Genomic DNA, 22,696 nt, shown 5'->3' on the forward strand with positions numbered 1-22,696 from the left:
CCACTAAATAAAAAAGGGTTAGAAGAAAGTGATTATGTAAGTGTTTATAGCTCAGATACATTAGTAGAAATAATAACATTAGTAACTAGCATTTCTGAATAGCAGTAGGTACTGTGTTAAACCATCTAACATATAAAAAAATACTTAATATGCATTATTTTAATATTTGCATTGATGGTTTGAGGTAGGGTATTTTATTATTCTCATTTTCCAGAGTTTAAGAAATTTGACCAAATTCCTAGCACTAGTAGGAACTCCTAGAGAGTTCCGATGTTAAGAGTCTGAGTTACTTCAGAAGCAAAGCTCTTAATAAGCAAATGAAACACTCCACTTGACATTTCCTGTTTTGTAATACATAATGATATCAAGGGGCTGTGGCTCATCTTATTGTTGAAAAATATAATCTGTAGCCTTTCCAAATCGAACCTATTTCAGACAAACCCTTTGCTGGGGTGGAAGGGTGGTGGGGAAGCGAGGGAGAATGCCCTACCTAGAAATTCTCATCCTGTTAAAATACAAGTTAAGCCTCTTTGAGACACTTGAGTTTTTCTACTGTCTTCTCCCCAGGTACTTGCCCTGTTTGTCCATGACTATTTTTTCCCGAAGGTTGATAGAGAGCAATTTCATGGTTACAAGCTTTATGATATTTATGTGTTACAAATACACACTTCTCTGTCACCAAAGAGCTAAATATCTTTGAAAAACTAATTCTTGGGGGGAAAATAATGATTTCCCCTTATTATGTGAATTTTCAAGCAGAAATTTGGAATAATGCAAATAAGAGATGAGGTGAAATACCCAAATATATAAAAAGAATTCAAGGAATTCAAGCATGGTGTCCTGTCCCAGAGTCTCACTGTTCAGCATCACTGTTTTGGTATTTTTGTGAACTCTCAAAACCCAAATATCTCCAGAGAGGCAAGTGTTGAAACTTCATGCTTGTTTTTTTGTTCTTTTTTTTTTTTCCCAAAGATAACCCACTACATTCACTATCACCCACAACATTCTCACAGTTCAGAAGAATTCTATTAAATTTTTTATACACTATCTTTTTTGATGGCAGTGAGCCCCTTTTGCTGGATATCAGCCCTAGAGGCATGAATTATGTATCTACAAATACACTCATAAAGCAAAAAAAGCCGGGAAGCCTTCAGGGCTAAAATAGACCTTTTATATCTCTAATGATCTCTCTAGTTTAAAGAAAAGCACAATCCTGCCAAAAAGGGGTATGTATGCCTGATTTTAAAATGCTAACTTTAAGGAATATAGATAGCTTTTATCCCAAACTAAAGAAAAATTCTGGGGATAGCATAGGAAATTAGGATTTTGATGGATTACAGGTTTTGTATTACTCTGCTCATAACCCTTTATGACTTTGGGTTATTTGCTTCCATGAATACTTTTGTAGGCATGGGACACATAGTTGATCACTGACTTCATGGTCTCTGGGAAGTGAAGAAAATATTATCAGCTACTAGAACATTTCTCAGGGTAGTCATTTTTGATTAAAATAAACAAGAAGCTTTGAATAGCTTCCCACCAAACTACTTTTTTGTTTGTTTGTTTGTTTTTTGAGACAGAGTCTCGCTCTGTCGCCCAGGCTGGAGCGCAGTGGCGTGATCTCGGCTCACTGCAAGCTCTGCCTCCCAGGTTCACGCCATTCTCCTGCCTCAGCCTCCCCAGTAGCTGGGACTACAGGTGCCAGCCACTATGCCTGGCTAATTTTTTTGTATTTTTAGTAGAGATGGGGTTTCACCGTGTTAGCCAGGATGGTTTCGATCTCCTGACCTCATGATCCGCCCGCCTCGGCCTCCCAAAGTGCTGGGATTACAGGCATGAGCCACCATGCCTGGCCGAACTAAGTTATTTCTATTAATGATCTTATAGTAGGAGAAATACGTCACTTTCTCCTCTCAAATGACGTGTGCCTTTGATCCCCCCAGGACACTATTATCATCTGTAATCTTAAACATGGAATTTAATATTAAAATTAATTACACCAACATATACACTTGTCCCAGGCATTTTTCATGTTTACAGTTATCTAAAATGTTCTACCTATTTTCATTAGAATTCCTATTTGTCGTAAGGACCCCCGTGTACTGCAGTTGACTTCATTTTAAACTAAAGGCAATCTTCCCACTTCTTGAGAAGCCAGGAAAGAGGGGTTAGGAAAGCTTCTACCACTTTGTTGTCTAAAAATCAGCATAATTTGGGCTCAGATTTTCCCAACAGAGGGTATCATTTATCATTTTTATCGCTGCTACCGAGATTAATAACAAAATGGCAAAGAAAACTAGAGATCAGTAGTTCTGAAAGATTTTGTTTCCTAAACTCTGAAATGGCATACCCATCATTTTAGTTTTAAAATAAGCTCTTATCATTTCACTTTGGGACTCACCAGGCTTTTAGAAGCTCTTTATAAATTAACAAGCTTCAGAACCCTCTTACTGTAGAGTTATAAAAAATGTGGTTACTCTTTTTTTTTTTTAAATCTAAGATACTTGCATTAGTGTGTTAAATGAGAGGGAGATAGCAAAGTAAAGTAAACTAATTCAACTGCAGAGTGAACAGTTTGTAGATTTTGAAACAACAAGTACACTGTGGAAACTTTAGCTGGTATTGAAAGGAGAAAAACAAACCGAAAAAACAAAAAGGCAAATTTAAGACTCTGGTTGGGTGTCACAGATGGTACACTAAAATTGCAAATGAATGCCACTCTGTAATCATGAAGATGGTGATCTTAATCCCACTTAAAGGGACACTAGCCTCTTACCCAACAGTTTGCCTTTATATTCAAACTATTTGTACCAGGCCTTTGCCTCCTAAGATATCAGTTATTCCTTGTCCTTTAACCTAGTTTCCTCTTTGCTTACTCTACATGGGGTAGATTTGTCATTGCCATAAGGAACAAATGACTCGGTGTCTGTGCCAGAAAAGAACACACATGTTAAACCTGTGTTACAGATAAGTTAAAAAAAAAAAAATCCTGCCTTGTCCTCTGAAGGTAAGTAAAACTGTGCCTGAGAAATCCTTAAGGAAGCTTTAGACAGAGTCCATGGGCCTTCACTTCCTCTCTCTCATCACTGCTCTCCTATTACTCAAACCTTGCCCTCTTTCATATATCACCTTAAATCTACCACTTGGGACTCCCTAGCAGAAGAATAATAAAAAAGTTTTCTCAGAGTTAGTTTTAGGACTGGCTTACCTTTAGGGAACTGCACTCCAAATCCCATTTGTAAAAACTAGCAAAAGTGTGTAAATTATGCATTAAATAAGTTGTAAGGCATATGAATTATATATGTTCACAATGTAAAAAAAAAATACGTGTCTGCTGGTCTAGTACAGTAAGTGTGAATCTTTGGCAAATCTGCACAGATCATTTTGCTCAATAGTTTCAAACTCTGAGCACCAGAATAGAGGCTCAGGTTTAGAGCACATACTATAAGATCATCTTGAGAATCTCAAAAAGGTATTTTTTAAAATTTCATAGTAAAATTATCACATAGGCCAGAGATGACACTGCAACATTCTGTTGTCCCTTCCCTTCTAAATGGTACACATTATATGCTTTATCAGTTCCCTCAGAAACTCAGTTTCTTTCTGCAGAACACAATTGTTATTGGCTAAACAGGGAGAGAATAAAGGCTTCTGACATGGGCCTTCCTCAGTGCTTGAAGGTAGGTATTAGCTTTCTTCTCAGGAAGCCCTTCTCAGCACACCTGAAACCTGGACAATTTGGATGCATGGGAAAGGTTTCAGCATGCAAGGTGTGGAAAGGTTGCATCTTGAAGCATTTCCTATGCATTCAAAAGGAGAGTTTTAATTTGTGAATCAATCTTCATAGGAAAAACCCTGGAAGACTGTGTAGGCTCCAAGGCTTATTCACTTGGAGTCCCCTAGAACTCTGGTACTGAATCACCTCCTTGTCTGGCTTTGTTACTGATGAGGTGGGTACCTCAGCTACAGTCTTATCTGTTAACAGCTACTCAAACACTGATTATACTATCACAGCAAAGTTATTACCAAGTGTAAGAGACACATGTACGTGGTACCAGTTGACAGCTCAATGGGTCAGCTCAGAAAGAGGCCTTCAACAATAACGTCACATTAGTACCTCAACCTTCTAAATAACTGGGGCAGGGAAACATTCGCAGCATCCCTGCAAGCGGATTTTTTTAAGTGATAGTGGGAATACATTTTTCTGGAATATATTCAATAAAGAGACATGGACTGTGACTTCTTAAAATTCTTCCTTTGCTTGGAAAATAACATTATAAAGACACTGAAGAGAGATCAGTTATCCTGCTGACATAGATGCATAGCAATCTTGGCCTTACAGTAGGGTAAGCAACCACTACTGCAGAATATTTGTGGTACCCATGATCTGCAAGGCCCTGTTATTTAATGAACTATTCTGAGCTTTCTTTCCCAACTTAGTCTGTATGATTCTAAGTGCAATAACGAGGGTCTATGGGTAAACAGATATGTTTTTGCCACACTAGTTAGCAATCACCAATTTAAAAAACTCACTTTGCTAAGTCAACATTTCTGAGTCTAACAGTTTCAAGTCATGGATATCTAGGCTGGGTATTTTGAAAATCTAGCTTCCAGCTCAGCATATATTGCATACAGCATGAAAGCAATGCATACAAATATTAGACTAATGCAAGGCAAGCTGTCATTTAATAGTCAGGGGGATTTCTGGAAAAGCATGGTCAAAATGGATTTGTTAGATGAATATTTTTAACTTTTTAAAAATCCCTATTGCTCAGCTTATAGTAAACAAGGACTGTGATTAATAAGTGTGAAATAAAAGGAAGTAACTTAAGAAAACACAAAAGATACAATCTTTTATGTTTCTTGATCTTGGTCTCAATAAGATGGTGAATCGGTCATTCTCATCCTCCTGGGAGCAAATGAGCAGAATCCCAAGAAGGCAATAAAGAAATCTTAAACGCATGTTAATAAATTCTTAAGCACACAATGTGTGCGTGTACCCACACATGCCAATTTTGATAGCCAGCCAGTATTTATAACAGTATCATTGACTGAATGTCATCAGCCCATAAGCAGATCCTGGAAAGAACATATATAGTTGAATTCTATCTAAATAATTACTTGAGAGTATCTTTTAAAAATCTAAGCCCCTGATCTAGGGATTTCAGGTTTGGGTGGCAAGAGGCATACAGAAGGCTCCAAATCTGCCTAGAATGATTAGACTCCATCCAGAAAAGATCCAGATCTTTTTATTATAATTTCTGAGGCATAATCTGTGAATGACGTTGGTTGAGAGTTGTTTACAAATATACTAATTGTTTTTCTTTTTCTTTTCCATCCCAGGAGGTGAATTAGTTATCCCTCTTCTTGTAGAAGACCCTTTAGCTACCCCTCCTATTGCTACTCGTGCACCTTCCATTACACTCCCCCCTACCTTTCGCCCCCTCCTCACCATTATTGAGACCACCAAAGATTCCCTGTCCATGACCTCTGAGGCGGGGTTACCTTGCTTGTCGGACCAAGGCAGCGATGGTTGTGATGATGATGGCTTGGTGATATCTGGGTATGGCTCAGGGGAAACCTTTGACTCTAACCTGCCCCCTACTGATGATGAAGATTTTTACACCACCTTCTCCTTGGTAACAGATAAGAGTCTTTCCACTTCAATCTTCGAAGGTGGCTACAAAGCACATGCGCCCAAGTGGGAATCCAAGGACTTTAGACCTAACAAAGTCTCCGAAACTAGTAGGACTACTACCACATCTTTATCCCCTGAGCTGATCCGCTTCACAGCTTCCTCCTCGTCTGGGATGGTGCCCAAATTGCCAGCTGGCAAAATGAATAACCGTGATCTCAAACCCCAGCCTGATATAGTCTTGCTTCCGTTGCCCACTGCCTATGAGCTAGACAGCACCAAACTGAAGAGCCCACTAATTACTTCCCCCATGTTCCGTAATGTGCCCACAGCAAACCCCACGGAGCCGGGAATCAGACGGGTTCCGGGGGCCTCAGAGGTGATCCGGGAGTCGAGCAGCACAACAGGGATGGTCGTCGGCATTGTGGCTGCTGCCGCCCTCTGCATCTTGATCCTCCTGTACGCCATGTACAAGTACAGGAACAGGGACGAGGGGTCCTATCAAGTGGACGAGACGCGGAACTACATCAGCAACTCCGCCCAGAGCAACGGCACGCTCATGAAGGAGAAGCAGCAGAGCTCGAAGAGCGGCCACAAGAAACAGAAAAACAAGGACAGGGAGTATTACGTGTAAACATGCGAACACTGCTCACACGCGAGTTTTCACAGTTATTTCTATCCACGCCTATGAATCTTTGGACGGTGAGATCTCACAGATGTCAGAACTGCTGGAACTATGAAATGGGGTATATAACCACGACTCTGGTGGGAAAAACCGTTTTTTTAAAGGACACACACACACAGCGATGCATCTCTCTCTAAAGCTCAGCCACGGCTGCAGCAAGGTCCCAGCGGTCGCTGGGAGACAGAAGGTTTTGTGCCCTGCTGTATCATAAAGCACACACTTAGCGCTCTGGAGCCGGACGGTGGCTCCACCACTTCCGCAGGCCTGGAAACTTCCTTCTCCGGAGGACCTTTTACTAAAAGGTAGAAGACTTCATGGCTTACTTGTTCCATAACTCCAAGTGAGTCTGTAATGTTTGTGAAGCTTGACTGTAACCATGTTTTTTCTGTTTAATTATGTAAAAAACAAAACTACAACAACAAAAAAAGAAAAAAGTTAAAAAAGAAAAAAACACCAAAAAACAAAAACAAAAACAAACCCACAACCCTTATCTGGTTCTGACCAGTGTGCGTGTAACTTTATGATCTGAGGGGAAAAATGGCTTTTGGGTTTTTGTTTCTTTTTTTGATAATGACTGGACATCAGAAGAGGAAAAAAACTCAAAACAAAAGCGAGAGAGACTATTGCCATATGAACTCAAAAGCTACCATGGTGTTCACTCTACATATCAGGTTATGGTGTCTCTAGAATCTGTTGTTTGTTTCCTATAAGATGCTTTGCTGAACACATAGCAAAATTCATGTGACGGATGATAAATTGATTCGAAAAGCTGGTCCCCCAGGATCTAATTTCAGAATTTACCACCCAAACCCGGAACAGATGGGTTTAGGGCTGGTGTTATCAGAGCTATTGGCTTTACGTAACAATATTGTTCCTGTCCATTCACCCAGCCAAATTGTGTTAAAGAGGAAAGCCCCACAAACTAAAACAGCCTTTCCTAGGGAAGAGGAAGGGGAGGTGGGCTGGATCTGTGACTGATTGAAATGCATGCAAATAAAAAAGACAATATTAAAGTCTGTTATCAAACCAGACAGTAGGGGAGTTCAACTCGTGATGGAACCACAAAAGGTCACACAAGCCAACCATGTCATGCCAGAGTACAAAACACATAGTTCTTTCCCCGCCCCGAACGTGACAATGGTTTTCATAGTGGTTTAATTTTGTAGCCTGACATTTATGGATAACTCTGTCCTTCCATTTGCTCACTTCTCTCTTCACCCATCTTTTTAAAAAACAAATAAATGAATAAAGCTGCTGTGACACACACACAAAAGGAATTTAATAGTATAATATATATATAAATAAATATATATACAGATATATTTATCATGGTATGTTTGATGGGATGACTGACACAGTAAATCTGTTAAAGTCTTGAAATGGAATGAGAATGTTGTTTTAAAAGAAAATAGCAAAACAACAAAAAAGCAAACCTTAAAATGTGAAGAAAGTGTGAATTTTAGTTTTGTCACAGTTAACTGTGTCAAAGAGAATTAAAAAAAAAACTTCAGATTTTGTTTACATATTTTACTACATTTTTGCTGGTATAATTCCTTAGCCACCTATGTACATACTGCTTTAAGAAATGTTTTTTTTCCTGTTTATTTCTGTTTGGTTTATATTCTGGTTGTCTTTTTCTTTTTGTAAAGAGGAAACAATGTACAGAAAAACAATAAACTGGTTGTATGGCCATAGCTATCCGAAAAGCAAGAGACAAAGCAAGACAAATATTCACACAAAAATGAAGTGTGTCCTCTGGAGGGTCAGATATACAATTTCTTTTGTACAGATGAAAATCAATCAGCTGCTTAGATTTAGAAATCTACTCTTGCTGGTCTTTGTAAGTTGCATGAATATTTGACTTTGAAAAAATATCTTAACGACATGGGGCAAAAAGTGCAATCTAAATGGTAGCCTTTACTAATGTGTGTGGAAAGAGGTGTTCCTCATTATCTAATATTTCAATGTGTTAAGAGTTTAATTTTTTTGTTATCATTAAAAAAGACAGGATTATAAAGAGATATCAAAGCACGATTTTAGATAACCTAAACGGCCCAGCCTATACGAAGTTGATTATATCTCGATGTCTGTAAAAGATTGCTGTTCTTGGAGTCTTGAGGTCTTGTGAATTGATTTCCTGCTTTCTTTCATTTTTTTCAATTTAAGTAATAATACATTTGTTATATTACTTTCAGTGTAAGTTTCTATTTGGACAATTTTATGGGAACATGTGCATTCTCTATGTGAGCTTCTATCATATTCCTGTTTTATTAGCAGAACCTAAAGGAATTTATTTAATGATGTTGTGACATTACTGCTTTTTCTTTTTTCTTTTCTTAGTTCATATTTGCATTTTCGTTCAAGGATATGCTTAGCAATAAAATGTTCTTCCCAAAACCTTGTATGCTGATGCACTTTTATTTTCTTAACATTTGAGAAAATCTCACACTGAAGCTAATTATGTCATATCTTATTAAAAGCCGAGTAAGAGCTAGACCACTTTCATGTGATAGAAGATATTCTAAGCAGTTACTAATTATTACATTATCAAAATGCCATATTTATGAGATAATTATCATCTGTTACTTGAGGCATTATTTTTTAGATTGCTATGATAGAATAACCAGGAGGGAGTACATTTTTCTGAAAAGATGATAGAAACATTGTATTCTAGGAAAGATTATTGGATACTATGGTTTTTTTTGTTTTGTTCTTTTGTTTGTTTTTGTTTTTTTTTGAGACAGAGTCTCGCTCTGTCGCCCAGGCTGGAGTGCAGTGGCACGATCTCGGCTCACTGCAAGCTCCACCTCCCGGGTTCACACCATTCTCCTGCCTCAGCCTCCCGAGTTGCTGGGACTACAGGCGCCCGCCACCATGCCCAGCTAACTTTTTGTATTTTTCGTAGAGACGGGGTTTCACCGTGTTAGCCAGGATGGTCTCGATCTCCTGACGTCGTGATCCACCCGCCTCGGCCTCCCAAAGTGCTGGGATTACAGGCGTGAGCCACCGCGCCCGGCTTGGATACTATGTTTTTTAAAGGCATTTCGTACCTTTTACGTATTCTCTATAAGTCAACAAGCTTTAAACAGTATTTAAAACTATGTTCACATAGTGCCATAAGCACTAGAAAGTCTTAGATGTCTTCTTTCCAAGCCTCCCACCATATTAAAATTTAAAATTAAAAAACAGAATCCAAAACCAAAATTTAAATGAGTGCTTCAATTTTAACAGCTTCTTACAAGAATTTCTGATTACAACTTGTTTCATACACCCATTGTAGCAGAAATGTCTCATATTTCTCGTTCTCTCAGCCCACACTTACTTGGCCAATTGGATAATCCATCTACCCTTTGTTCTTCACTGTAATCTAGAAATATAGATTTAACTGAACAGCTGTCCTTTATCCATATGTTGGTTACCAGTTTTCAAAGAGTTAGAATTTTAAAAATATATATTTAGTTAAGCCTGTGCCTTCAAGATAACATTAGTGGAATGGTTATACTATCGACTATGCTAGGAATGGGGAGTGGGGGGGAAAGTCAGGTTCAGTGATGTCAAATTATGCAAAGTTTTTTTTTGTTCCTGTCTTCAGAGTTCTATATTAGATGTTCTCCCATCATTTTTTGGGATGGAGTCTTGCAGCCTTCAGTGCAGTGGCATGATCGTGGCTCACTGCAACCTCTGCCTCTCAACCTCAAACGATTCTCCTGCCTCAGCCTCCTGAGTAGCTGCGACTACAGGCATGGGCCACCATACCCAGCTCATTTTTTAATTTATTTTTTATTTTTTTAGTAAGGAAGGGTTTCACCACGTTGGCAAGGCTGGTCTCGAACTCCTTACTTCAAGTGATCCACCCACCTTGGCCTCGCAAAATGCTGGGATTATAGGTGTGAGCCACTCCTCCCGAAATCTTTCTAAATCTCACTATTTAATATATAATTCTAGGACTACTTTAAGCATTCACTTTTTCTTTAATTCAAGAAACATTTATTGAACACTTATGTGCAAGCTAGTCTACTATTGGCTATTGTTACTTTGTTTCAACGAAGGCAGAAAATGGCTAGAAGGATTTTAAGCCTTTTTGTCTCTTGTATAAATCTATACAGGTCCAGTGTCTCTTTGCTCATATTCAAATTGAAGTTTGATCTTTCTCCAAAAAATATCCAAGCCCTGTGTTTGTCCCAGTTGAACTAATATCTTGATTATATAGTTTAAGATCAGTTTGATAATGTCTATTGAACATTTACTAAATGATTATGGGATATTAAATTGAGAGCCTTGGGAGCTTATCATCTAGTAAAGATGAACAAAAAATGGTACTATAGTGAATGCAAATAAGCTATCAAAAAGTACAAACTAAGTTGGGAGCTTAGAAGAAATTATGTAAGGGAAGGCTTCATAGAAGGGGTGACATTTTGGTAAACCTTGGAAAACTGATAGGCAGAAATAAGGGCTGTATATCATTCTAAGCAAACCCTTAAAGTGGGAGCAAGCAGGATCAAAACCATAATTTGGATTGATGACAGACTGCAAAAAGTACATTGGAGGAAGATATGAGTAGGAAGGTTTTTGAAATCACGTCAATGAACGGGAAGAGAGAAATGGGAGAATAGCTTGAGAAGTTCAAGGTCAAGGGCTCCTTTGTCGAGTACAAAGGACTTAAGCATATTTGAAATGAAAGGTAATAACTGATCTACTCTTATGGAGCAACCGCGTTTCCTGATAGAGATGTTATTCTGGGGGAAAAAAGGCATAAGTCAATCTTCTTGGAGAGAATGGGATCAGAAACTGACATATTGCTACAGAGGTTACAAAAGCTGTAGTCAGAGGGCTTCAGTGTTCTGGATATATTAAAGGACAAGGTCAGATACCCAAGTGGGACTATGAGTGATTAATGGCAGCAGTCCATTGACAACACCAGTAGGAAGGCTGCTAATGAAAAGATCTCTACCAGTAAGGGGTTAGCTGCCATTAATAATACAACTTTATATCTTTACTATTTTTTCTTCTATTGTTGAAATAGTGAGGGCATGTATTTTTCTAATTGTGTTTATTACAAAGAAAACAGACCCGAAAAACTTAAATGACTTCTCCAAGGTCACACAGCTAATACATGACAATGTCATGACTTAAAATCCAGTCTTGTGGTTCCAAATTTAGAGCTCTTTCATAAACCTGTCTCTAGAGAAGCAAGTCATTTTCTACTTTTTCCAGAAGCATTTGAAGTGGAAGCTAAGGCAGGAAATGAGAGGATGTTGTGTTAGTCTACTGGGATTACCCTGGCAAAATACCACAGGCTGGGTAGACAACTGAAATGTATTTCTCAGTTCCAGAAACGAAGTTGCAGATCAAAGTTTGTTAGGGCTCAGTTTCTGGGAAGGGCTCTCTTCCTGGCTTGTAGATAATAAGCTACCTTCTCACTATGTACTCACAGGGCCTTTCTTCTGTTCATGCACTGAGATATTTCTTTTTCTTCCTCTTCTTATAAGACCACCAGTGCTATTGGTTAAAGCCCTGCCATTATGACTTTGTTTGACCTTAATTACTTCCTAAAGACACTACCTCCCAATACAGTCATGTTTGGGGTTGGGATTTCAACATATGAACGTTGGAGGGGATATGGTTCTGTTTCTAGCAAATGTATAGTAGTGGGAATTGCAAAGGTTAAAGTTCCAAAGTATCAAGGGAATCAGAATTGGGAAGCAATTCTAACCTTTTTGAAGTGGTTACATGGCCCAAGTAGAAGAGCAAATAATTCCAAGAGACACCAAGCCACTGAGCAGGTAGGATCACGTGAGTAGGGCCCAGGATAGAAGCAGTGTTAGGGTTGCATGAGAGTGAGGGCATATAAGACAACAACAGCTAAAGGCAATGCATGCTCAGATCTTGGGAGATGTATTAAATGATTAGAGTGAATTTCAAGATACCTGAGTTTTTTTTTAATGATTACATGGGTTCTAGAGTCAAAGTGCCATGGCTCATCTGGTACTGTAACTTAAGATAAACTACTTAGCTAAGGCTCAGCTTTCACACCTATAATTTTGTTATACTTATCTTGCAGATTTCTTGAGAAATATTGGATGAAATAATTCATGTGAAATGCTTAACATATGTGTGACACATAATTAACCTTAAATAAATGTTGGTCGTTATTACAATTGGCTTTGTTACTTGATTCAGGCAGGATCAAAATTAGCTGCTATATGCATGACTAACCAGGACCAAAAAGTTAATAAAAATATGAGAGTTTGGCAATCACTCTTAGTATTTCTCTAATTCTTTCATTTGCCAAGACAGTATAAAATTTAGTTGCTAGCTCATTAGCAAAGATTTTCCTTCATCAGCACTAGTTATTTGTTTCCAGCTACCAGCTTCAGTTAGGCCCAGGGAAGCCCTGCATCCCGAGAATGTCACTCCTTTTCTGAGTTTCCATCCTTCAGCTTTCTTGTGGCCCTTGGTCAGCCAAACGCCTCAGGCAACCTTGCACCCCTTTATTGATATGCATTATTTTGTTTTTAACTTTTTATTGTGAATGTTTTACAAATATACCCCAAAGAGAATAGCGTAACAAACCCCCATTTATCCATCACTTGGTTTCAAGATCAATATTTTGTTACCCTTGTTTTATCTGTGCCCACCTCCCTATGAAAGAATATCTTGTAATATTGCACAAAGTTATAAAACAAAAAGCATTCAAAGAGTTACTGTTGGGCCTCTCGACCTGAGTCTTATTTAGTGTTTCAGTGTACCTAAACCTAACGTTCTTTCTGATGGACAATTAATGGCATGATTCTAGTTCTTTATTCAGTGACAACATAAAAGAGATTAGCTGCTAAGTAGACTCTTCATCATTTAATGAGATTGCCTGAAAAAGTGAAAGATGTTTCAGCTTGTATGTATTTCAATTCAACTGTGCTCAATCACCTTTTAAAATGAATAAAAAGCGGTCTATAGATTATATATTGCTGCTATATCTTTTGTAAAATGTGCCATTGTGGAAGAGAATCTGTACTCTTTCAAGAGAGTAAGTAAAAGGGGAGACTTCTAATTTGTACATGTGAAAGCTAAGAAATACCTTTACCTCTAAAAACATGATCACAGATCTACTAGCATATTTTAAGAGGGTTATATTCATGTATTTTCAATAGCTGTAACTATACTGAATTTACATGAGTCTACACAGAAGAGATATCCTTAAGCACATTTTCAAGTTATGATTTTTTACTGCTCCATTGTCTTTTGACAATGATTTTCTTCTTTGTTCTCACTCACTTGCCATTTTTGACCTAGAATTTTCATTATAAAAATATCATGAGACAGAGACTCAGAGACACAGAGTTATAGACTATTTGATAGTACATTCTTTTCTACCATAAAGTCAAGGTAAGTGTTAGGATGAATGGACAGAACCACTATAAACTTTTGCTTCTTCATTTCATGGAGCCAAATGGAACATAGAATAATTAGTTTCAACAAGTTAATGATTTTTCTGTTCCTACTGTGCATTTGGTAGTTTGATATTTTATTTATTTTGGAAATTTAGCAGAGCATATATAAACATTCTTAAGGCAGGTCCTTTAGGTTTGCAAAAGAGTACAGTAGACAGGCTGATGGGTGGGGGTCAGAAAGTAGATAAAAACAGAGGCATCATTAAAACTGAATAGCTAAAACTTCCTTGGCATTACAGTATAGTTTTCAATGTTCATATACCACGCAGGAAAATGTACTTATATGCATGTATGGGTATGAGTAACCAGATCTGGTTTGATGTCAGATTTGATGTGGGAAGTCTAGGACAGTTCTTTCTTAAAAACCAAAGCAAGAAAGAAGAAAAGGTAGGGCAGGGGAAGAGAGCAGAGGCAGGAGAGCTGCTTCTAAGCAGTTTGTAACTGCTCAGAAGACAGTTCCAGAATTAAAGCATGTAAAATAATAATGAGGTCTCTCCCTTCATGCCAGTAGTGTCTGATGCTAACAGATAAGCTCTGAATTCACACACACACACACACACACATACTCTCTCTCTCTCTCCTGTCTCTCTCTCTCTGTCTCCACTTCTTTTGAACAAAAGGAAAAAAATGAGTTGCTTGTTCTTATATGGTAATACATTGTAAATCGCTTCAGGTATTGTGCTTGTCTTTTGTACTAGAACTTGTGTATCTTTTTCTTTTAAAAATGCAAAACATATTTAAACACTGCTATTATAAACACCACTTCCCTAAAATATATTTTAAGAACATAATTCCCATATGTGCTTAGGTGGACAGGCTTGACTTCCTCATCTGGCAAATGACAAGCTGCAATTTGGTACATATATGTACACCAGGGCAATAGCATTTTTTTTTTTTTTTTTTTTTGAGACGGAGTCTCAGTCTGTCGCCCAGGCTGGAGTGCACTGGTGCGATCTCGGTTCACTGCAACCTCTGCCTTCCCGGTTCAAGTGATTCTCCTGCCTCAGCCTCCCAAGTAGCTGGGATTATAGGCACTTGCCACCATGCCCGGCTAATTTTGTGTATTTTTAGTAGAGATGGGGTTTCGCTATGTTGGCCAGGCTAGTCTCGAACTCCTGACCTTGCGATCTGCCCACGTTGGCCTCTGAGAGTGCTGGGATTACAGGCATGAGCCACCGTGCCCGGCCGGCAATAGCTTTTATAACTAGACAGGTTGATGTTATGAAGTAGTAACTGGCAAGTGTATTTTACTGAGAACATTAGGTATAGATAAGTTAATGGGCTTTGAAAAAAGAAAAAAAAGGATAAAAAGTAATTGGACCACTCCTTGGTCACGATTAACACTGAAAACAGTAATTTTTTTTTAATTAAAAGATTTTACAGGTCAACCATACATGGACATGTGACTTTGATATTTCTATGACATAAATCAGTTGAAGTGGGACCGCCATCATGCCTATATCAAAAAGCCCTCTACATGCACACAAAAAGGAGAAAGTTTTCAAAGCCTAAGCCAGTCAAATAATGCTCAGATGAAACAGCGGATTACAAGGCCTCAGTTAACAAGTACTCCAGCTCCCGAACCAGTGGGCATCCCAGCATTGACTTTGGCAGGCAGGTGCTGGATGACATGCAGAAGGGGTCCTTAGAGGCTGTTTCCCCTTACACAACCTCAAAGAAGTTTAAATTTTCAATTTACTTTTTAAAAGCAGATACACAGTAAACATTGGAATGTGAGTTTTATGCTAAATACATTTTGGTTTCAGAGTAGTTATCTCATGCTGCCAGAATAGCCCTGAGGATTAAGATGGTTTATTGGGATCAAATGCCTAGGAGATTTATTACAGTGCAGACTGTTTACTCATTCCCATTAAAATGCTGATAATGCTTATTTCTTTACCTCTCTCTCCCGCCTGCTTTCTTCCTTCCTCCATAACCCATATTCTATTATTTTATTTTCCTGCTTTAGGTTGAATCTACTTAGATTTTTATTCTTTATTAAAAATTGAATCCTTGGAAGCTCTCTGACTTTATGGCTGCAAGAAAGTGGCAATGGCATACATGCAGCTCATTAAAGCCTTGGGAACACGGAATCCCTGCTTAGCAATTTAGATCTAAGAATTGTTTTCAGGGAGAGTGTCTAATGACTGGAGAGATGGGTACACACTGGAACAATTTATATCAAAAGATCAAAAACACCCTGGCTATCATCATCTATAATATAAAGTCACGTAGAAGTAAAGATAATTTTCTTCCAGGTAGATGCTTTAGTTGGATAAAGAGGAAGATTATCTACTTTATGGCCAAATTCTATGTAAATTATATGTAAAACATTCAAGAAGGCAGATGAGTTTACACACAATATAGCAGCTTTTAGGAAAATAGACATGAGACATCAGAAAATATGATCACTTAAACTGGAAAGCTAGAGCCCAGGAAGTAATCCTGGAGAACTTGATAATGCATCCATATTTATAAGAAAGCCAATCATTGAATCTCTGAAAATATGTAGAATGATTTTATGAAAATTGTGGTTGGTCAGGCAAGTGTTTGCCATTATCTAAAATATTCATCTTGAATCCTCAGTAACCCTTACAGTGTCTGGCACAGAGGAGGTGACTGAGCAACTTTAGTGGAAGGAACAATTGAATATAGCTGACCTGATACTCATGGGATGTACAAACACATCTTTATCATTTTCCTTTTTTTTTCCCCCAGTACTTTGCTTTGAAAATTTGAGGCCAGCCATTTGTCAAACTTTAGCACGTGTGAGAATCACCTGGAGGGCTCCTCACAACACAGATCACTGACCCCACTAACTACAGTTCATCTGGAATGAGATCTAAACATTTGCATTTCTAACCTGCAAAGGCAGTTCTGTGCTGCTGGTCCATGGACCACATTTTGAGAGGCACAGTAGCCTATAAAGTCACAAAAGAGCAATTATATATTTCAGGGCAAAAGAGTAGTCAACTCCATTAATTTAAAAAGCATGACTTGATGTCTTTTCCTGCCCAATGGCTCAGATGTCTTCCAATCTGAAAGCTCTTTGAATCTACGATGAATTATTTGGATACTGCTGATATGGCAGAGAAGGAAGCTGATTTGCTAGAGGAAAATGATAAAAGAGGAATGCAGCCAATTGAGCCTTACTATTAGGATCTGTGCTAAACTCTTATCTCTTGTCACAATTGAGAAAAATCAGGCTTGGAGAGTTTAAGTGACTTGTCCAAGTTCACACTTCCAGTAAGTTGTGAAATCAGAACTTGATCCTTCCCTGATACCTAAGAAATTAAGACATGTAAGCCAAATTCCAAATATAGGCCATGGTAGCAGAACCAGTATTGACAGCAATATTAACAGTGCCAACAATTATAGCAATTTGAATATTACTCCTAAAGAGTCCTATGATATGGATATTATCTTCATTTTATCTTTGAGAAAACTCAGAAAAATAATCTGTCTGAGATTACATAGCTAGCAAGATATGGACTAAGGAGTATAAACTCCAAAGCCTGCATTGTTTATACACCACTAAGACCTAACATCAAGCAGTACCCTTCCCTAGACCCTTTAATGTAAATACATTTATCAAATGTGGATTGCCTATAATGTTACTATAGGATTCCACTAAATGAAATTTTGTCATTTGCCCATTAATGACAGATGAATGCTGTGATGACCTACCTGATGCATAGTGTCAAACTTTTATGTCCCTATCCATAGGTTTACTGGGTCCAATAATACATTTTTATAATTTATTTTAACAAAGCAATATATACATATAGTTTAAAGGGACAAATAAAAGCTTTACAATAAATAACAGCAGCCCCCTGCTCTAGTTTTCCTTCACTCCTCCCACATCCTGCTTGCCAGAGGAAACCACATTCTAGTCTTATTTTCTCTGGTAATTACCTCCACATATCTCCAGATAAAATATGAACCTATCTTTTGACTCACTGATTTCAGATGTTACTGACTTCCTAATGTTAAATGTTAGGATTTTGTCTGACACCTCCCTTTCTCTTCCTCATTCTTCCAATATAGTTATATTATACATTTTAATTAAATACTATTAGGTCCTTTTATGATTATGACTACAAAAATACTGTCCTGTTGACTAAAGTATTTTTAGAATTCCTTTTGCTTTTCTACCTAAATTTTTATAAAATGCTTAGCTTTTTCTGGAATTGATAATCACTTTTCATTCCCCCCCCACCTCACCTACTTGGATTCATTTGGCTAAATCTTCTCACTCCCATTAATAGCTTTCACAAATGACTCAAGATAAGCTTTCACATTGTCAAGTCTTACTAATGATGTATTCATCTCCTTGTGTTAATCTTTGAGGCATCTCCCCCAGAGTTCTCTATTTTCTTGCTCCAATCTGAACTGGTTGCTCTTTCAACCACTTTCACAGCTACTACCCGTCATCATCAACTTGGTTTTTTCATCCTCTCCTGTGATGGATTTCCTGTTTTCTGGTTTCACATTGTTCCTTTACATTATTCCCTTAGTTTAGTAAAGCACATTCTCTGGTAGCCCCCTGAAAATGGATGTATCATATGTATCTCAAGATTTTTCATATCTGGAAATATTATCATTTAAATTTGATACTTTTCTTCAAGTACAGAACTCTAGAGATAAAATTCTTTCCCCTATTTATTGTATTTCTCTATGGTCTTCTAGCTTCTAATGTTCCTGCTGGGTGGACCAATGACATTTTGGTTCTCTGTCTTCTGCGTGTGACCTGTTATTTTTTTTCCCCAGAATATTCTCTCCCTGGTGTTTCAAGTGCCATGATGACATGCCTTGGTGGCTGCTGCTTGGTTAGCAACTCTATGAACCTTATAATCTTGTCAGCAGAATAAGGATTATATTCAGAGTTTAATCAAATATTTCCTCCTCCCATCTTTTTGTAACCATATGCACACACTGCAAGAGAGACTGCATGCTTCCTTTTTGCAAAACTCTGTGCAAGGCATGGTTCCTCCTTTCAGGATGCTTGACATCTAGTAAAGACAGGTGCGATAAGCACCTAATCTAAAATAGAAAACAGAATTTTAAGCATCATATATGAAAAGTATGACATTGCTTCAAGAAAGATAAATAATTTTAGATAGGGAGATGGGAAATATGCTAAGAGTGAGGGGATGTTTGGTGAGTTAAGAATGTTGGAAGAGTGGTAAAAGTAGATGGGAAGTTAGCATTGGAAGGTGTCTGAAGTCTGGGTGGTTAGCACCTGTAGAAGAGGTAGAAGAGGCATTCAGTCATAGGCATCAATATGTGGAAGGCATAAAATGGGAAAATGAAAGACTTTTCAAGAATAACAAGGTGGCTGGATTCTAGTTGACACATGGAGAAATGGGAGATACATAAGAGGAATTTGGGGCCAAAATACGGCAAGCTTTGCATGCAAACTCAATTGTAGGGAGGTAATTGATTTCAATTCAATTTTTTCATTTACTAGTTCACGTTTGCTGACAGATTACTGTGAACCAGTCCCTGGCTGGGTGCTGGAGAGAGACCTGAAAGAAACAAGGCTCCTGCTCTCAAGCAGTTAGGTGTCTGTCTCACGTGAGACCATGTTGTGTTGTACTTCTGTTTGTACCTAAGTTCTACAGATGAAGTGTGAATGAGATATATAATTTGCATTGGGAACACAGAAAAAGGAAGAGCCAGATTGCCTGGATTGTTTAGAAACGGCCAAAAAGAGATGATGGCACCAAGAAGAGAAATGCTACTGGTATAGTTTATTATAAGTATTGGTAGAGTATTCTTGGCAAAGGAAATCACACATTCAAAGACACAGAGATAAGAACACTGGTATGTATATACACTTATATTTATTCATTCATCCTACAATTTTTTTTTTTTTTTGAGACAGAGTCTTGCTCTGTCACTCAGGCTGGAGTGCAGTAGTGTGATCTCAGCTCACTGCAACCTCTATCTCCCAGGTTAGAGTGATTGTCCTGCCACAGCCTCCTGAGTAGCTGGGATTACAGGCACACACCACCATGTCTGGCTAATTTTTTTTTCTTTTTTTTTTTTTCTTTTTTTTTAGTAGAGATGGGATTTCACCATGTCGGCCAGGCTGGTCTCCAACTCCTGACCTCAGGTGATCCACCAGCCTCAGCCTCCCAAAGTGCTGGGATTACAGACATAAGCCACGGCACCCAGCCACAAATTTTTGTTGAGTGCTTATCAGGCACTAGCCATAGTACTAGCCATGCTCGAGGAACTATAGATCTTTCAGTAGATAATATGGTGTCCCTCCTAGGCTGTCAGCTTCATGAGGCCAGGAGTTATATCTACCTTATTTGTTGTTTTGCCAATACTTTATATTTGTTAAGTGAATATATACGGAACTATAGTAACAGATATCTATAGAGAATATGAGTACACAATGATAAACATGTTCATGAAAGAGATGTTTTAAAAATTAGAAATGTTTAATGTTAATTAAAATAAGGAGTACAGATAAAATTGTTTAGAGGCTATGTGTGTATATACATATGTGTGTGCATATGCACATGCATATATGTGTATACATATACATATATACACACTGAGGGCTGACTATGTCCATAGTCATTCTCCTTCCTCAGTGTCCATGGGGAATTGGTTCCAGTGTCACCCCAGGGATACCAAAGTCCAGATGCTCAAGTTCCTTATATAAAATCATGTAGTATTTGCATATAGCCTATGAGCATACCCCTGTATACTTTATGCAATCTCTAGATTACTTATAATACCGGATAAAACATATAGGCTATATTAATAGTTATTTGTATCAATTAGGAAATAATGACAAGGAAAAAAAGTCTGCACAAGTTCAGTACAGATGCAACCATCCTTCTTTGTTCCCAAATATTTTCAATCTGCAGTTGGTTGAATCCCTGAATGCAGAACCCATGGATAAGGAGGGCCGACTGTACACACGCACATACATACACATGTACGTACATACACATATATACACACACATGTATTTCCAGTAAAAAGAACAGAGGGCAAGGAATGAAATACATGGGAACTCAAGCATTTTTGCATGAAATAGGAAAGTACTATCATTACAGGAGAGGCGACATCTACCACGCCAGAGGGAAGGTTTGTTTATTTATATCCCCTGTAAACTTTGACTGGTAAAATTGAACAACTTATCTCTGGAGAATTTTTTTTTTTTTTTTAGACGGAGTCTCACTCTGTCGCCAGCCTGGAGTGCAGTGGCACAATCACAGCTTACTGTAATCTCCGCCCCCCCAGGTTCAAGCAATTCCCCTGCCTCAGCCTCCCGAGTACCTGGGACTACAGGTGTGCACCACCACACCCAGCTAATTTTTTTGTATTTTAGTAGAGACAGGGTTTCACCATATTGGCCAGGATGGTCTTGATCTCCTGACCACATGATCCGCCCGCCTCAGCCTCCCAAAGTGCTGGGATTACAGGAATGAGCCACCATGCCCAGCCTCTTTGGAGAATTTTATAAGTGCCCCTTCTAAAAACCTCAATGCTCTGTCTCCCTCAGCCCTTGAACATTTGGTTCCACCAGCCAACATGATTCCTGCCTCTAGAACTGGTGTTTCTACTTTGCCTTTCTTTAGTCATTGAATCCTAGTTACATCCAAACTCAAACTTAGCTCATGCCCTGGACTCCTAGACCTATGTGCCTCACCAAATAGAAACCAATCCCAGTGTTTCTTCCCCATGGAACATAACCATGATCTAGCCACTTGACCACACTACAATCAAGAAAACCCTATCCTCTTCTCAATGGGGCATTTTGACACGGGACAAAGTGGCCACAGAAGGTACAAACTACTTTAAAGCATTATCATCAAAGCATCACGAAAGGGAGAACTGCCTTTTTGAAGCACAGCAGTTAGTAAGACCTGAAAAGTAGGTCGGACCCAGGGGCTCACACCTGTAATCTCAGCACGTCGGGAGGCCGGGGTGGGTGGATGACCTGACATCAGGAGTTCGAGACCAGCCTGGCCAGCTTGGCAAAACCCCCTCTCTACTAAAAATACAAAAGATTAGCCAGGCATGGTGGCAGGTGCCTGCAATCTCAGCTACTCAGGAGGCTGAGGCAGAAGAATCGCTTGAACCTGAGAGGCAGAGTTACAATAAGCCAAGATCACGCCACTGCACTCTCCAGCCTGGGTGACAAAGCAGGACTCTCTCTCAAAAAAACAAAAACAAAAACAAAAAAAAAAACACCTGAAAAGTATTCTTCGACTTCCAGGAATAGAACAAAGACAAACTTTTTGCCCTCAGGAGGCTCAAGGCCTTAAGAGACAACACTCACTATAGGGAAATATTTAATTCCCCTAGGTAAGCCCAGCGCTGCAATAGGTTTATGGTGGGTACCCACTGTATGGTTGTGGAATGAATTAATGCACATGCCATCCACGCTCTCACCTGTTTCTTTGACTTGGGTTTGGCACCTAGAAGGTCAATGTTGCCCACATAAGAAGATTTTCCATGCAGTAATAGAAGCAGAAGTCAGACAGCAAAAACTAAGGACTGTGTGAAAGATGAGAAAGTCAAGTAAATGGGCAGACAACCTACTATTCTGTAAAGATTAAGTTTTTAAGAGACATACAAATTTTCTTGATGGCAATTATTTGAAAATAAAAGTCAGAGTGCCCCATGATTTTACAATGCAAGTAGATTCTCCATATGCCTTCTATCCCTCAAAAGTATAAAAGACAAGTAGTCAGTTTGCTTGGCAGCCTGAAATCTCTTTAAGGACAAGGACCAGCTTTTATTTTTTATTGCCATTCCTACAGTTCTTAACTTGGCATTTGTTGCATAATAGGTACAATGTTTAAAGTACGTATGTTGAATAAATTCACTTATGAATAACAAATAATATGCTGGCTATTTTTACATATTCTACAGTATAAGCAAGGGGAGAGGAGTAAA

General features: G+C 38.5%; 1 protein-coding gene and 1 long non-coding RNA gene across 38 annotated transcripts in view; one reads left to right on the plus strand and one right to left on the minus strand.

Moving 5' to 3' along the window:
• The window catches only part of NRXN3 (neurexin 3), a 1,742,415-nt gene extending 1,733,693 nt beyond the window's left edge, over window positions 1-8,722 (plus strand). For 16 of the 37 annotated variants that reach the window (XM_055097889.2, XM_055097897.2, XM_055097898.2 and 13 more), the window contains one exon: window positions 5,344-8,722. In XM_055097889.2, coding sequence (XP_054953864.1) covers window positions 5,344-6,269 — 926 coding nt within the window. In that variant the 3' untranslated portion in view covers window positions 6,270-8,722. The remainder of the gene's footprint in view (window positions 1-5,343) is intronic. The other 21 variants (XM_055097904.2, XM_055097905.2, XM_055097909.2 and 18 more) reach the window with 3 other exon arrangements.
• The window catches only part of LOC117975698 (uncharacterized), a 582,695-nt gene that overhangs the window by 244,325 nt on the left and 315,674 nt on the right, over window positions 1-22,696 (minus strand). The gene's annotated exons all lie outside the window — the stretch shown is intronic.

Source organism: Pan paniscus, chromosome 15 (genome assembly GCF_029289425.2).
Source record: "Pan paniscus chromosome 15, NHGRI_mPanPan1-v2.0_pri, whole genome shotgun sequence".
In the NCBI taxonomy this organism is placed as follows: domain Eukaryota; kingdom Metazoa; phylum Chordata; class Mammalia; order Primates; family Hominidae; genus Pan; species Pan paniscus.